General features: G+C 45.7%; 1 protein-coding gene across 1 annotated transcript; it reads right to left on the reverse strand.

Moving 5' to 3' along the window:
• Positions 1-1,115: 1,115 nt before the first annotated feature.
• On the reverse strand, positions 1,116-8,076 carry LOC120993471 (sperm acrosome membrane-associated protein 6-like). Its single transcript, XM_040421970.1, has 8 exons — positions 7,751-8,076; positions 3,947-4,021; positions 3,793-3,858; positions 2,346-2,378; positions 2,158-2,235; positions 1,965-2,068; positions 1,700-1,860; positions 1,116-1,500 (listed from the first exon to the last, which is right to left on the reverse strand). The coding sequence occupies exons 1-7, from the start codon at positions 7,959-7,961 to the stop codon at positions 1,837-1,839; spliced, it is 591 nt and encodes a 196-aa protein (XP_040277904.1). The 5' UTR covers positions 7,962-8,076; the 3' UTR covers positions 1,116-1,500; positions 1,700-1,836.
• Between the last annotated feature and the right edge of the window lie 6,196 nt (positions 8,077-14,272).

The following is a 14,272-nucleotide window of genomic DNA, read 5'->3' on the forward strand; positions in this document are numbered from 1 at the left end:
ACTTCAATTCTACAGAAGAGAAGAGGAAACTCCAAATTGGGAGAAGATGAGCCAATGGTGAAGAGAGCTGCCCAATATGTGACAGCGTGTCACAGACTGAGAGGGACATGAGAAACTGAGGACTTTCACAGACTTATGTCCATTCCCCTTTATATCACCCCCTTCCCCTTTTCCTATGCAAACTCAACTGCTTTGGCAATGCTAACATGTATCTGGTCCTGCCAATAAAGCCTTTTTGAATTTGAGAGAGAGAGAGAGAGAGAGAGAGGACAGCCAGAAATGGAGAGAGAGAGAGAGAGAGAGAGAGAGAGAGGACAGCCAGAAATGGAGAGAGAGAGGACAGCCAGAAATGGAGAGAGAGAGAGAGAGAGAGAGAGAGAGGACAGCCAGAAATGGAGAGAGAGGACAGCGAGAGAGAGAGAGAGGACAGCGAGAGAGAGAGAGAGAGGACAGCGAGAGAGAGAGAGAGAGAGAGGACAGCCAGAAATGGAGAGAGAGAGAGAGAGAGAGAGAGAGAGAGGACAGAGAGAGAGAGAGAGAGGACAGCGAGAGAGAGAGAGAGAGAGAGAGAGAGACAACAGCCAGAAATGGAGAGAGAGAGGACATCCAGAAATAAAGCCATGAAATGTGTGGTCCTAATGTTTTGCTCCCCCCTGATGTCCTCCTCTATCCACCTATTTTCCACCTCTGATCCCCCTTTACAAACCTTCTGTTTCTTTCCTCCTTACGCCCCCCTCCCCCCTCTTACACTCTGTAGAAGATTTGTACCTTTTAGATAATAAAACTGTTACTCAAGAAAAGATTTTTTTTTAGTTTTTATAATTTTTTTGGTAACAATCCAGCAAGATCTTATAGCACAAGCTAAAGGTGATTTGATGGTGATCCTTTTTATCCTGAATGTCTTGATGTCTTTTCAGGGTGCACCACATTGACCAGTGATGAAAATCACATCCAGGGTTGAGGGGTTCTCTCTGTGCCTCTGCAGGATTGTTTTTTTTTTTTTTTTTTTTTTTAGGGGGGGGGGGGGGGGGGTAAGGGATAGGTTTTGGGTAAGGGATAGTTTTTTATTCTTTTTTTTGGGGGGGGCGGGGGGGGGTAAGGGATAGGTTTTTTTCTGCAGAGATGGTTTGCTGCAGATGAGGGGTAGTTGGTGATACCCCTTGGGAGTCTGCTGTTGTTGACTCCAGGTGGCTGATTTGTTCTATGGCAGGTAGTGTTCTGGTGGGAAGCTGGTTCTTGGTCCTGATGTTTTTTTCGACCAGTCTACGCTCAGGGCATGACGCCAAAGGAACCCGACCAATACGGTGACAATAAGACAGCAGACAGCAGCGTAGATGGCATAGCTGACATGGCTCTGGAGGAAGGTGAGGATGATGTCTTTAGTGGAGGGACCATGTTCGATCCTCTCCTCCTCTTCCTCCTGGGTAGGTAGTTTTTGTGCCAGAGCTCGATTGAATTCAGCTTCTATTTCCTCGACTGCCTTGGATTTAGTCTGCGTCACTGAAAAACAGAAGAGAATACAATAAATAAGGTGATGAGGAGAACGTTGTCTTCTGCAGTGCTGAATGAAAGACTGAGAAGTTATCAGAAATAGTTCTTTACTGTAAGAGCAGAGGCAGGAGGGGCTTCTTATCATATATATATATTTATCCAAATGGTCTAGAAAAGAGAACATTCGAGAGAGAAAACTAAGTCTTACCATCGAGATAAAAGAATCTTCGGAGTATGATGTCATCATCTTCATCAATTATCTCACAGGCATATGTTCCTTTATGGCTGACTCTGGTTGGCTTGATGTGTACATCCAGGTCATGCCCAATGTAGAAGTCTTTAAAGTTACTCAAATCCGTTTTTTTTGATCTGAAAGTGAAAACATTGATGACATCGTATGAGACATGTGTCCTATGTGGAGTATAAATGGCAGTATAAATTTGCACTGTAATAGAATGGTATATGCGACTTACGTTTTTGGCGTACTTCCAAACAACCTTCGGATGATCAGGAAGGATAAAGGACGCCGTGCACCAGATTCTGGTCTCTTCCAGCTCTTCCACCTTGATGTCCTTAACTGAAATGGGAAACCACGGTCAATGACATGCAGCAATGAGCTAACAGGTTCATAAGAGGTTCCCAAACTAATGGTAGAAATTATCTTACGGGGACAAGTCACCGGGATCTTGCAGTCCTCCTCAGCACATCGGCTGCATGAAAAGGTTCGGGCAGCTTTTTGAAGCCCTAGGGAAAGAAATAGAGAGAGGGGTCTAATGTCTGAGGTAAATGATGACCCCACCATGTATGTAATGGAGGCCACTCCTCAAATTGTCTAATCTAATGACATTACTCACCGCATGGAGGTCTGCATTCCAACGGTGGATGACCTAATGGAAGAAATCAAATATGGTTAAGGATGGATGATGATATACCGTATTTTTCGCCCCATAAGACGCACTTTCCCCCCAAAAAAATGGGGGGGAAATGCCCCTGCGTCTTATGGGGAGAATGCTGACAGTTTAACATCGCTGGATGCGATGTACGAGCGAGCGGGGGCTGGGGGAGGGACTGGGAGGAGGAGCTGGGGGCCGGGAAAAGCGGCGGGCGGTGCAGTCAGTGTAATATAGCCCCGCCCCTCCGGTATGGTAATATAAAATGTTGTATTCAATAAAAATTTATTACATATGCCCCCTCACTCCTAAATTCCTAATAGTACCTTCCATCCTATTCCTAATAGGTTCTGTACAATGCCGGCAGGCAGGCCGGGCGGGCGGCAGCGTAACTTCCTGATGTCACGTGCCTGCGCCGCCTACTTTATGAATGAAGCAGGCGGCGCAGGCAAGTGACGTCAGTGAGTGACCCGCCGGCCGCCCGGCCTGCCTGCCGGCATTGTACAGAACCTATTAGGAATAGGATGTAAGGTACTATTAGGAATTTAGGAGTGAGGGGGCATATGTAATAAATTTTAATTGAACAAGACATTTTATATTTGTATACTGGGGGGCGGCGGGGGGCTGATTCGTGGATGGCACAGTTAAGGGGTGGGGGGGGTCTGTGGATGGCACTGTTATGGGCTGGGGGTCTGTGGATGGCAATATATAACAGTGTCGTCATCCACAGATCCCCCCCTGTAACAGTGTCCGTCATCCACAGATCCCCCCCCTGTAACAGTGTCCGTCATCCACAGATCCCCCCTGTAACAGTGTCCGTCATCCACAGATCCCCCCTGTAACAGTGTCCGTCATCCACAGATCCCCCCTGTAACAGTGTCCGTCATCCACAGATCCCCCTGTAACAGTGTCCGTCATCCACAGATCCCCCTGTAACAGTGTCCGTCATCCACAGATCCCCCCTGTAACAGTGTCCGTCATCCACAGATCCCCCCCTGTAACAGTGTCCGTCATCCACAGATCCCCCCTGTATCAGTGTCCGTCATCCACAGATCCCCCCTGTAACAGTGTCCGTCATCCACAGATCCCCCTGTAACAGTGTCCGTTATCCACAGATCCCCCCCCGTAACAGTGTCCGTTATCCACAGATCCCCCCCCGTAACAGTGTCCGTCATCCACAGATCCCCCCCATTACAGTGTCCTTCACAGATCCCCAGTAATAGTGCCATCCACAGATCACCATTAGTTCCAAACCCACCAAAAGCACACCTTTTGGTTAAAAATATATTTTTTCTTATTTTCCTCCCCAAAAACCTAGGTGCGTCTTAACGGCCGGTGCGTCTTATAGGGCGAAAAATACGGTATATAGAATATGTCTCCTGGCTCTTTATGAGGATCTTTAGTCACTTACTTGCGACACGATCTTTCACGCCTTTGACAAATTCAGCCATCTTTTTGTCAAACTGTTCTACCCAAGCTGGTGGAAAAAAAAATTGGGAAAACTTATATTTACTATTTATGACTCTAAAGAAATTGGGGAAATTCTTGAGATTTCAGGAACTTACATAGTTTTTCAATTTTCTTGACCTCTTTTTCAAAGGTCTTGAGATACCTTCTGATGTTCTGTATCTGGTTGAAGGCTGTAAGGAGAAGACACATGAGATTTAGGACATTGCCTACAGCGCTCTATGATGGAGAAGGGGCTATCTGAATAGATAGAATGTAGAAGAGATTTCCTGCTCGGACAACTGTTAACCACCTCAGGATCGCGTTCCGGAGGCGGCAGCTGCAGGCAGAGTCACGCATATACACGAGACGCGAGATTTCCTGTGAACGCGCGCACACAGGCGGGCGCGTTCACAGGATCGGAAGGTAAGCGAGTGGATCTACAGCCTGCCAGCGGCGATCGTTCGCTGGAAGGCTGTAGATGCGATTTTTTTAACCCCTAAGGCCCCTTTCACACGAGCGAGTATTTCGCGCGGATGCGATGCGGGAGGTGAACGCATTGCACCCGCACTAAATACCGACCCATTCATTTCTATGGGGCTGTGCACACGAGCGGTGATTTTCACGCATCACTTTTGCGTTGCGTGAAAATCGCAGCATGCTCCTCTTTGTGCGTTTTTCACGTAACGCAGGCCCTATAGAAATGAATGGGGTTGCGTGAAAATCGCAAGCATCCATAAGCAAGTGCGGATGCGGTGCGATTTTCACGCACGGTTGCTAGGAGACGATCGGGATGGAGACCCGATCATTATTATTTTCCCTTATAACATGGTTATAAGGGAAAATAATAGCATTCTGAATACAGAATGCATAGTAAAACAGCGCTGGAGGGGTTAAAAAAAATTAAAAAATCATTTAACTCACCTTAATCCACTTGCTCGCGTAGCCGGCATCTCCGTCTGTCTCTTTTACTGTATAGGACCTGTGGTGAGCATTAACTATAGTTCAAGGACCTGGGATGACGTCACTCCGGTCATCACATGGTACGTTACATGATCTTTTACCATGGTGATTCACCATGGTAACAGATCATGTGACGTACCATGTGATGACCGGAGTGACGTCATCCCAGGTCCTTGAACTATAGTTAATGCTCACCACAGGTCCTATACAGTAAAAGAGACAGACGGAGATGCCGGCTACGCGAGCAAGTGGATTAAGGTGAGTTAAATGATTTTTTTTTTCCCCCTCCAGTGCTGTTTTACTATGCATTCTGTATTCAGAATGCTATTATTTACCCTTATAACCATGTTATAAGGGAAAATAATACTATTTACAGAACACCGATCCCAAGCCCGAACTTCTGTGAAGAAGTTCGGGTTTGGGTACCAAACACACGCGATTTTTCTTACGTGAGTGCAAAACGCATTACAATGTTTTGCACTCGCGCGGAAAAATCGCGGGTGTTCCCGCAACGCACCTGCATATTTTCCCGCAACGCCCGTGTGAAAGAGGCCTAACAGGTATATTAGACGCTGTTTTGATAACAGCGTCTAATATACCTGCTACCTGGTCCTCTGGTGGTCCCTTTTGCTTGGATCAACCACCAGAGGACACAGGCAGCTCAGTAATAAGTAGCACCAAACACCACTACACTACACCCCCCCTGTCACTTATTAACCCTTTATTAACCCCTGATCACCCCATATAGACTCCCTGATCACCCCCCTGTCATTGATCACCCCCCTGTAAGGCTCCATTCAGACGTCCGTATGTTTTTTACGGATCCACGGATACATGGATCGGATCCGCAAAACACATACGGACGTCTGAATGGAGCCTTACAGGAGGGTGATCAATGACAGGGGGGTGATCACCCCATATAGACTCCCTGATCACCCCCCTGTCATTGATCACCCCCCTGTAAGGCTCCATTCAGACGTCCATATGTTTTTTACGGATCCATGGATCGGATCCGCAAAACACATACGGACGTCTGAATGGAGCCTTACAGGGGGGTGATCAATGACAGGGGGGTGATCAGGGAGTCTATATGGGGTGATCACCCCCCTGTCATTGATCACCCCCTTGTAAGGCTGGCTCCATTCAGAGGTCCGTATGTGTTTTGCGGATCCACGGATCGGATCCGCAATGACGGGGGTGATAACCCCATATACACTCCCTGATCACCCCCCCTGTAAGGCTCCATTCAGACATTTTTTTGGCCCAAGTTAGCGGAAATTGTTTTTGTTTTTTTTGTTTTTTTTTCTTACAAAGTCTCATATTCCACTAACTTGTGTCAAAAAATAAAATCTCACATGAACCCCTCACGGAATCCAAATGCGTAAAATTTTTTAGACATTTATATTCCAGACTTCTTCTCACGCTTTAGGGCCCCTAAAATGCCAGGGCAGTATAAATACCCCACGTGACCCCATTTCGGAAAGAAGACACCCCAAGGTATTCCGTGAGGGGCATATTGAGTCCATGAAAGATTGAAATTTTTGTCCCAAGTTAGCGGAAAGGGAGACTTTGTGAGAAAAAAAAAAAAATAAAATCAATTTCCGCTAACTTGGGCCAAAAAAAAAATTTCTATGAACTCGCCATGCCCCTCATTGAATACCTTGAGATGTCTTCTTTCCAAAATGGGGTCACATGTGGGGTATTTATACTGCCTTGGCATTTTAGGGGCCCTAAAGCGTGAGAAGAAGTCTGGGATCCAAATGTCTAAAAATGCCCTCCTAAAAGGAATTTGGGCCCCTTTGCGCATCTAGGCTGCAAAAAAGTGTCACACATGTGGTATCTCCGTACTCAGGAGAAGTTGGGCAATGTGTTTTGGGGTGTTATTTTACATATGACCATGCTGGGTGAGATAAATATCTTGGTCAAATGCCAACTTTGTATAAAAATGACACCCCAAAACACATTGCCCAACTTCTCCTGAGTACGGCGATACCAGATGTGTGACACTTTTTTGCAGCCTAGGAGGGCAAAGGGGCCCACATTCCAAAGAGGCACCTTTAGGATTTCAGAGGTCATTTTTTACACATTTTGATTTCAAACTACTACCACACATTAGGGCCCCTAAATTGCCAGGGCAGTATAACTACCCCACAAGTGACCCCATTTTGAAAGACTCCCAATGTATTTCGTGATGGGCCTTGTGAGTTCATAGAAGTTTTTATTTTTTGTCACAAGGTTAGTGAATAGAGACTTTTAAGGAAAAAAAAAAAATCATAATTTCCGCTAACTTGTGACAAAAAATAAAAAAAGTCTATGAACTCCATATGCCCATCAGCGAATACCTTAGGGTGTCTACTTTCCGAAATGGGGTCATTTGTGGGTTTTTCTCTGTCTGGGCATTGTAGAACCTCAGAAACATGACAGGTGCTCTGAAAGTCAGAGCTGCTTCAAAAGCGGAATTCACATTTTTGTACCATAGTTTGTAAACGCTATAACTTTTACCCAAACCATTTTTTTTTTTACCCAAACATTTTTTTTTTTATCAAAAACATGTAGAACAATAAATTTAGAGAAAAATTTATATATGGATGTCGTTTTTTTGAAAAAATTTACAACTGAAAGTGAAAAATGTCATTTAAAAAAAATATAAAAAAAAATCGTTAAATTTCGATTAATAACAAAAAAAGTAAAAATGTCAGCAGCAATGAAATACCACCAATTGAAAGCTCTATTAGTGAGAAGAAAAGGAGGCAAAATTCATTTGGGTGGCAAGTTGCATGACCGAGCAATAAACGGTGAAAGTAGTGTAGTGCAGAAGTGTAAAAAGTGGTCTGGTCATTAAGGGGGTTTAAGCTAGGGGGGCTGAAGTGGTTAATGAGCTACAAGTAAAGCTTTAGTCGGCAGAGAAATAGCTCAATCCTGAGAGGACACATGTACTATATAGAAGATGAAGCCGTTACCTATCGAGATGTTATTCAGGGGGTCAAAGCCCCAGTGTAGCCTCTGGAGACATTCTTCGGCCCCCATTTTGTCCAGCGAGACCGCATGGTAACAAATGCTGGCTCTGTCCGCTGGGGTGGTGAAGCATTTCAGGCAAGATGTCGCTACCTGAGCTCCACATAGAAATACTATTATCTGCAGCAGCAGATAATAGGACGTAAAGAATCGCATGACGTATCGTCACTATATCCCTTCAGCCTGCGAACCTGAGAAAACGGAGAGAAGTGAGTATAAGTGGGGTCATTTATCAAACTGGTGTCAAGTAGAACTGGCTTAGTTTCCCATAGCAACCAATCAGATTCCACCTTTCAGCTTCTTTGGAAAATTGAAGGAGGAATCTGATTGGTTGCTATGGGTAACTAAGCCAGTTCTACTTGACACCAGTTTGATAAATGACCCCCTAAGGCTCCCACAACAGCTTGTACTAGAAAGATAATGAGGGATGGGTTTTGCACCATAAATATAATGGGAGAGATTTATCAAACTGGTGTAAAGAAGAGATGGCTTAGTTACCCATAGCAACCAATCAGATTCCACCTGTGAAAAATGAAAGGTGGAATCTGATTGGTTGCTATGGACATTTAACCCCTTCCCGCAACACTAACGCCGAAAGGCGTTATTGCTGCGGCGCTCACAGGCTACACTAACGCCGATTGGCGTCATCTCACGTGAGCCGAGATTTCTTGTGAACGCGCGTACACAGGCGGGCGCGTTCACAGGATCGGAAGGTAAGCGAGTGGATCTCCAGCCTGCCAGCGGCGATCGATCGCTGGCAGGCTGGAGATGCGATTTTTTTTAACCCCTAACAGGTATATTAGACGCTGTTTTGATAACAGCGTCTAATATACCTGCTACCTGGTCCTCTGGTGGTCCCTTTTGCTTGGATCGACCACCAGAGGACACAGGCAGCTCAGTAATAAGTAGCACCAAACACCACTACAGTACACCCCCCCCTGTCACTTATTAACCCCTGATCACCCCCCTGTCATTGATCACCCCCTGTCATTGATCACCCCCTTGTAAGGCTCCATTCAGACGTCCGTATGATTTTTACGGATCCACTGATACATGGATCGGATCCGCAAAACACATACGGACGTCTGAATGGAGCCTTACAGGGGGGTGATCAATGACAGGGGGGTGATCACCCCATATAGACTCCCTGATCACCCCCCTGTAAGGCTCCATTCAGACATTTTTTTGGCCCAAGTTAGCGGAAATTTTTTATTTAATTTTTTTTCTTACAAAGTCTCATATTCCACTAACTTGTGTCAAATAATAAAATCTCACATGAACTCACCATACCCCTCACGGAATCCAAATGCGTAAAAATTTTTAGACATTTATATTCCAGACTTCTTCTCACGCTTTAGGGCCCCTAAAATGCCAGGGCAGTATAAATACCCCACATGTGACCCCATTTCGGAAAGTAGACACCCCAAGGTATTCGCTGAGGGGCATATTGAGTCCATGAAAGATTGAAATTTTTGTCCCAAGTTAGGCGGAGAAGGGAGACTGTGAGAAAAAAAATTAAAAAATCTATTTCCGCTAACTTGTGGCAAAATAAAATAAAAAATTCTATAAACCTCGCCATGCCCCTCATTGATACCTTGGGGGTGTCTTCTTTCCAAAATGGGTCACATGTGGGTATTTATACTGCCCTGGCATTTTAGGGGCCCTAAAAGCGTGAGAAGAAGTCTGGATCCAAATGTCTAAAAATGCCCTCCTAAAAGGAATGTGGGCCCCTTTGCGCATCTAGGCTGCAAAAAAGTGGTCACACATGTGGTATTGCCGTACTCCAGGAAAAGTTGGGCAATTGTGTTTGGGGTGTCATTTTACATATCCCATGCTGGGTGAGATAATATCTGGTCAAATGCCAACTTTGTATAAAAAATTGGGAAAAGTTGTCTTTTGGCCAAGATATTTCTCTCACCCAGGCATGGGTATAAGTAAAATGACACCCAAAAAAACATTGCCCAACTTCTCCTGAGTACGGCAATACCACATGTGTGACACTTTTTTGCAGCCTGGTGGGCAAAGGGGCCCACATTCCAAAGAGCACCTTTCGGATTTCACCGGCCATATTTTTACAGATTTTGATTTCAAACTACTTCGCACGCATTTGGGCCCCTAAAATGCCAGGGCAGTATAACCTAGCCCACAATTGACCCCATTTTGGAAAGAAGACACCCCAAGGGTATTTCGTGATGGGCATAGTGAGTTCATGGAAGTTTTTATTTTTTGTCACAAGTTAGTGGAATATGAGACTTTGTAAGAAAAAAAAAAAAAATCATAATTTTCCCGCTAACTTGTGACAAAAAATAAAAGTTCTATGAACTCACTATGCCCATCAGCTAATACTTAGGAGTGTCTACTTTCCGAAATGGGTCATTTGTGGGTGTTAGTACTGTCTGGCATTGTAGAACCTCAGGAAACATAGACAGGTGCTCAAAAAGTCAGAGGCTGCTTCAAAAAGCGGAAATTCACATTTTTTGTACCATAGTTTGTAAACGCTATAACTTTTACCCAAACCATTTTTTTTTACCCAAATATTTTTTTTTTATCAAAGACATGTAGAACAATAAATTTAGAGAAAAATTTATATATGGATGTCGTTTTTTTTTGCTAAATTTTACAACTGAAAGTGAAAAATGTCATTTTTTTTGCAAAAAAATCGTTAAATTTCGATTAATAACAAAAAAAGTAAAAATGTCAGCAGCAATGAAATACCACCAAATGAAAGCTCTATTAGTGAGAAGAAAAGGAGGTAAAATTCATTTGGGTGGTAAGTTGCATGACCGAGCAATAAACCGCTAAAGTTGTGAAGTGCCGATTTGTAAAAAAGGGCCTGGTCACTAGGGGGGTATAAACCTGTGGTCCTTAAGTGGTTAAGTCAGTTCTACTTTACACCAGTTTGATAAATCTCCCCCAATGGGTCTAGCTGAATTATTTATTGGTGTAGAACTACACGTCACAGCATGCCCTGAAGTCTAGAGGCTTTGTTGTAGAGATGGAGATTTGAGATCTGTATTGGGTCCGGAATCTCCAAAGCCTGAAGAAGGAGGGTATGGATTTGGGAAGGGGGCACTAATTTCTCAGCTACAGGTACGGACATGGTAATGATGGAGTACTCAGTGTCACATCCAACTGACGAGTGACTGCTCTGTGCCCAGTGCCTCCTTATATACCCCGATGACATCACAATAGAGATTGCTGCTGGGTGACATCACAATGCACAAGCATGGTCCCTGGTGACAATGCAGAGCGGCCATCTTTCCCTACAAAAAATACCATCCATCAAATAATAGTTGTTTTAGGATTCGTACAAAATAGTGATATAAATGAACTTAAAGCCTGAGGCGCCTTCACTGCGACTGAGAATCATTCATTCATCTGAATGAGGCTTGGAGAAATCCATGTGCTTCGAGCCAAAACAACCCCATTCACAAAAATGCGATTCGTTACCGCGAAGCGTGAGAAATTCGGATTTGATGCGAATCAAATTTTTCATGTAATTCGGATCGAATTCCTCATTGTCAACTTGAGTCACGCATCTCTACACAGGACATTTTAAAGCTAACATTTAGTTTTTTTAAATTCCCTTTAAGGCCTCATGCACACGACTGTATTTTTTTGCGGTCCGCAAAAGCGGGGGTTCCGTTTTCCGTTATCCGTTTTGTTTACGTGTGTCCTTCCTTGATTTCTGAGGTCACCAGACATGAAGGAAAGTGAAAAAAAATCTAAGTCAAGTTTGCCATGCAAATGATAGGGAAAAAACGGACGCGGACGACATCTTGTGTGCCTCCGTGTTTTTTCACGACCCATTGACTGGCTTCTTCCATTAGAGTGGGTCTTGTGAATGCAAGGTTTGGAGTCCAACATTTTTGAGACCTTTCTCTGCTCCACGTCCGCTTTGGACCGGTGCGGAAAAATCAAGCGCGGCCTCCCTACCCACCCCCTCCAGGTACCTTCCCCAGGGCGAGACCCGTGCCCTTACCAGTGGAAACCTGTTGCTGGTCAGATATAAGGACAAGAGGGATGTCCTTGTACTGCAAACTAAGGCAGGTCGGTCAGAATAGACAGGTAAAGCTCTTCTTGAATACTGCTCCAAAGCTGAAAATTGTGTACTAGAGGGGGGCAGTTACTAAATAAAACTTCACTTTTAATAAATATAAGGGTAAAAAATACGATCGTTTAATTCACCATCGTCACAGTATTTATAGTTACCTCATCAGTATTACAGTCACTCACATTGGTTGAATTGGCACATGGATACACATGTGAGCAGTAACGCCACGTCAAGGCTCCAACCCTTGTTACTGACCAGTCACACACACCATACTTATCCTTCATACGGATTTGGTATTCCAGATGTTTTGGACTACACTTCCCATAATGCTTTGCCAGCATGATGGGAGATGTAATTCACAGCATGTGGACTGCCTATGGTTGCCGACCTCTGACCTCGCGGTGATCACAGTACACAATGCTGAAGTAGCGGTGCAAACAGGAGCAGCTTGTCACCTGTCAGAGGGCGCGGGCCTCAAACATGGGCTTCTTCATTCCTCTTCAGGTACTTTGTGTTCCATAGGAGAACATGCTGGTCAGAGTTGTGACACACAAAAAACAAACAAAAAAAAACAGGTTAGAGTAAATGGCAGAACAGACGCAGTGCAGCAGACTGACGGTCCACATATATACAGCAGACAGACACACAGACGGAGATTACTGAATCCAGTGAGCGACGGATTTGGTGGCAGATGTGGGGCAGTCCCTCTGGCTGGGGGGCAGCTTCTCATCCTTCTCCGAGTGACGAGATGGCTGCAGTTTCATAGGAAAAAGCATGCCATGGCAGAGGAGATCTAAGGGAAAAAAATTTGGTTGAAAATAGGGTTGTACACATCTAACACACAGGCCACACGTACTGCACAGCTCCCCCAAATATAATACACTGCCCCCCCACATGTAATGCACAGCCCCCCATGTAATACACTGCCCCTCATCTAACGCACAGCCCCCAAATATAATACACTGCCCCCCCCACATGTAACGCACTGCCCCTCATGTAACACACAGCCCCCACATATAATACACTGCCCCCCCCACATGTAACGCACAGCCCCCCCATGTAATACACTGCCCCCCCCACATGTAATGCACTGCCCCTCATCTAACGCACAGCCCCCACATATAATACACTGCCCCCCACATGTAATACACTACCCCCCACATGTAATACACTACCCCCCATGTAACGCACAGCCCCCCATGTAATACACTGCCCCCAAACATCTAACGCACAGGCCACCACAATATACTTCACAGACACCCCCAATCTAATGCAAAGACCACCCCAATATATAGCCCAGACACCCCCCCAATATACTGCGCAGACAGCCCCCCAATATACTGCGCAGACACAATATACTGTCGCAGACAGCCCCCCATAATACTGTCAGACACCACCAATATACTGCGCAGACACCCCCAATATAATGCGCAGACAGCCCCCAATATACTGCGCAGACAGCCCCCAATATACTGCGCAGACAGCCCCCCAATATACTGCGCAGAGAGCACCCCATATACTGCGCAGAGAGCACCCCATATACTGCGCAGACACCCGCAATATAATGCGCAGACAGCCCCCCAATATACTGCGCAGACAGCCCCCCATATACTGCGCAGACAGCCCCCCATATACTGCGCAGACCCCCCAATATACTGCGCAGACAGCCCCCCAATATACTGCGCAGAGAGCACCCCATATACTGCGCAGACCCCCCAATATACTGTGCAGAGAGCACCCCATATACTGCGCAGACCCCCCAATATACTGTGCAGAGAGCACCCCATATACTGCGCAGACACCCCCAATATAATGCGCAGACAGCCCCCCATATACTGCGCAGACAGCCCCCCATATACTGCGCAGACACCCCAATATACTGCGCAGACAGCCCCCCAATATAATGTGCGCAGGCACCCGCATATACTGCAAACATGTCTGAGTGTTGGGAGCAGGGAGAGACTGACCTGAGCGCCGCGTAGTAAGATTTAATAGAACATTTTCGTTATGATATATCTCCCTGTCCGCCGCGCGTGCGCACTGGCCCGTAATTTTTGCCTACCCCAACTCTGCTGAGGCTCCTGGCGCATGCGCGATGGGCCATAAATCTAACCTGCACTGGCCGTGAAATTTTGGTACCCAACTCGCGCGTGCGCACTGGCCCATAATTTTTGCCTACCCTCTCTGCTAAGGCTCCCGGCGCATGCGCGTGGGCCATAAATCTAACCTACCGCCTTCCCCGTTCACATTCACTTGCCGTGAAATGTTGGTACCATAGTTAGTTCTGCGCAGGCGCTAACACACCTTCTTTTCAGCCACTGAGGTGGCGAGCTCGGCGACACACCTCCTTCTGAGCCTTCCGATGCCTCTACGTCACTACCGGAAGTGACGAGGGTACCAACTTTTTACAGGT

Source organism: Bufo bufo, chromosome 3 (genome assembly GCF_905171765.1).
Source record: "Bufo bufo chromosome 3, aBufBuf1.1, whole genome shotgun sequence".
NCBI lineage: Eukaryota > Metazoa > Chordata > Amphibia > Anura > Bufonidae > Bufo > Bufo bufo.

Coding starts and splice junctions, on each gene's coding strand:
- LOC120993471 (XM_040421970.1), bottom strand. CDS start 7,961: ATGCGATTCTTTACGTCCTATTATCTGCTGCTGCAGATAATAGTATTT. Junction 4,022..7,750: donor CCTGAATAACATCTCGATAG/GTAACGGCTTCA, acceptor TTCTCCTTACAG/CCTTCAACCAGATACAGAAC. Junction 2,069..2,157: donor GATCCCGGTGACTTGTCCCC/GTAAGATAATTT, acceptor TTCCCATTTCAG/TTAAGGACATCAAGGTGGAA.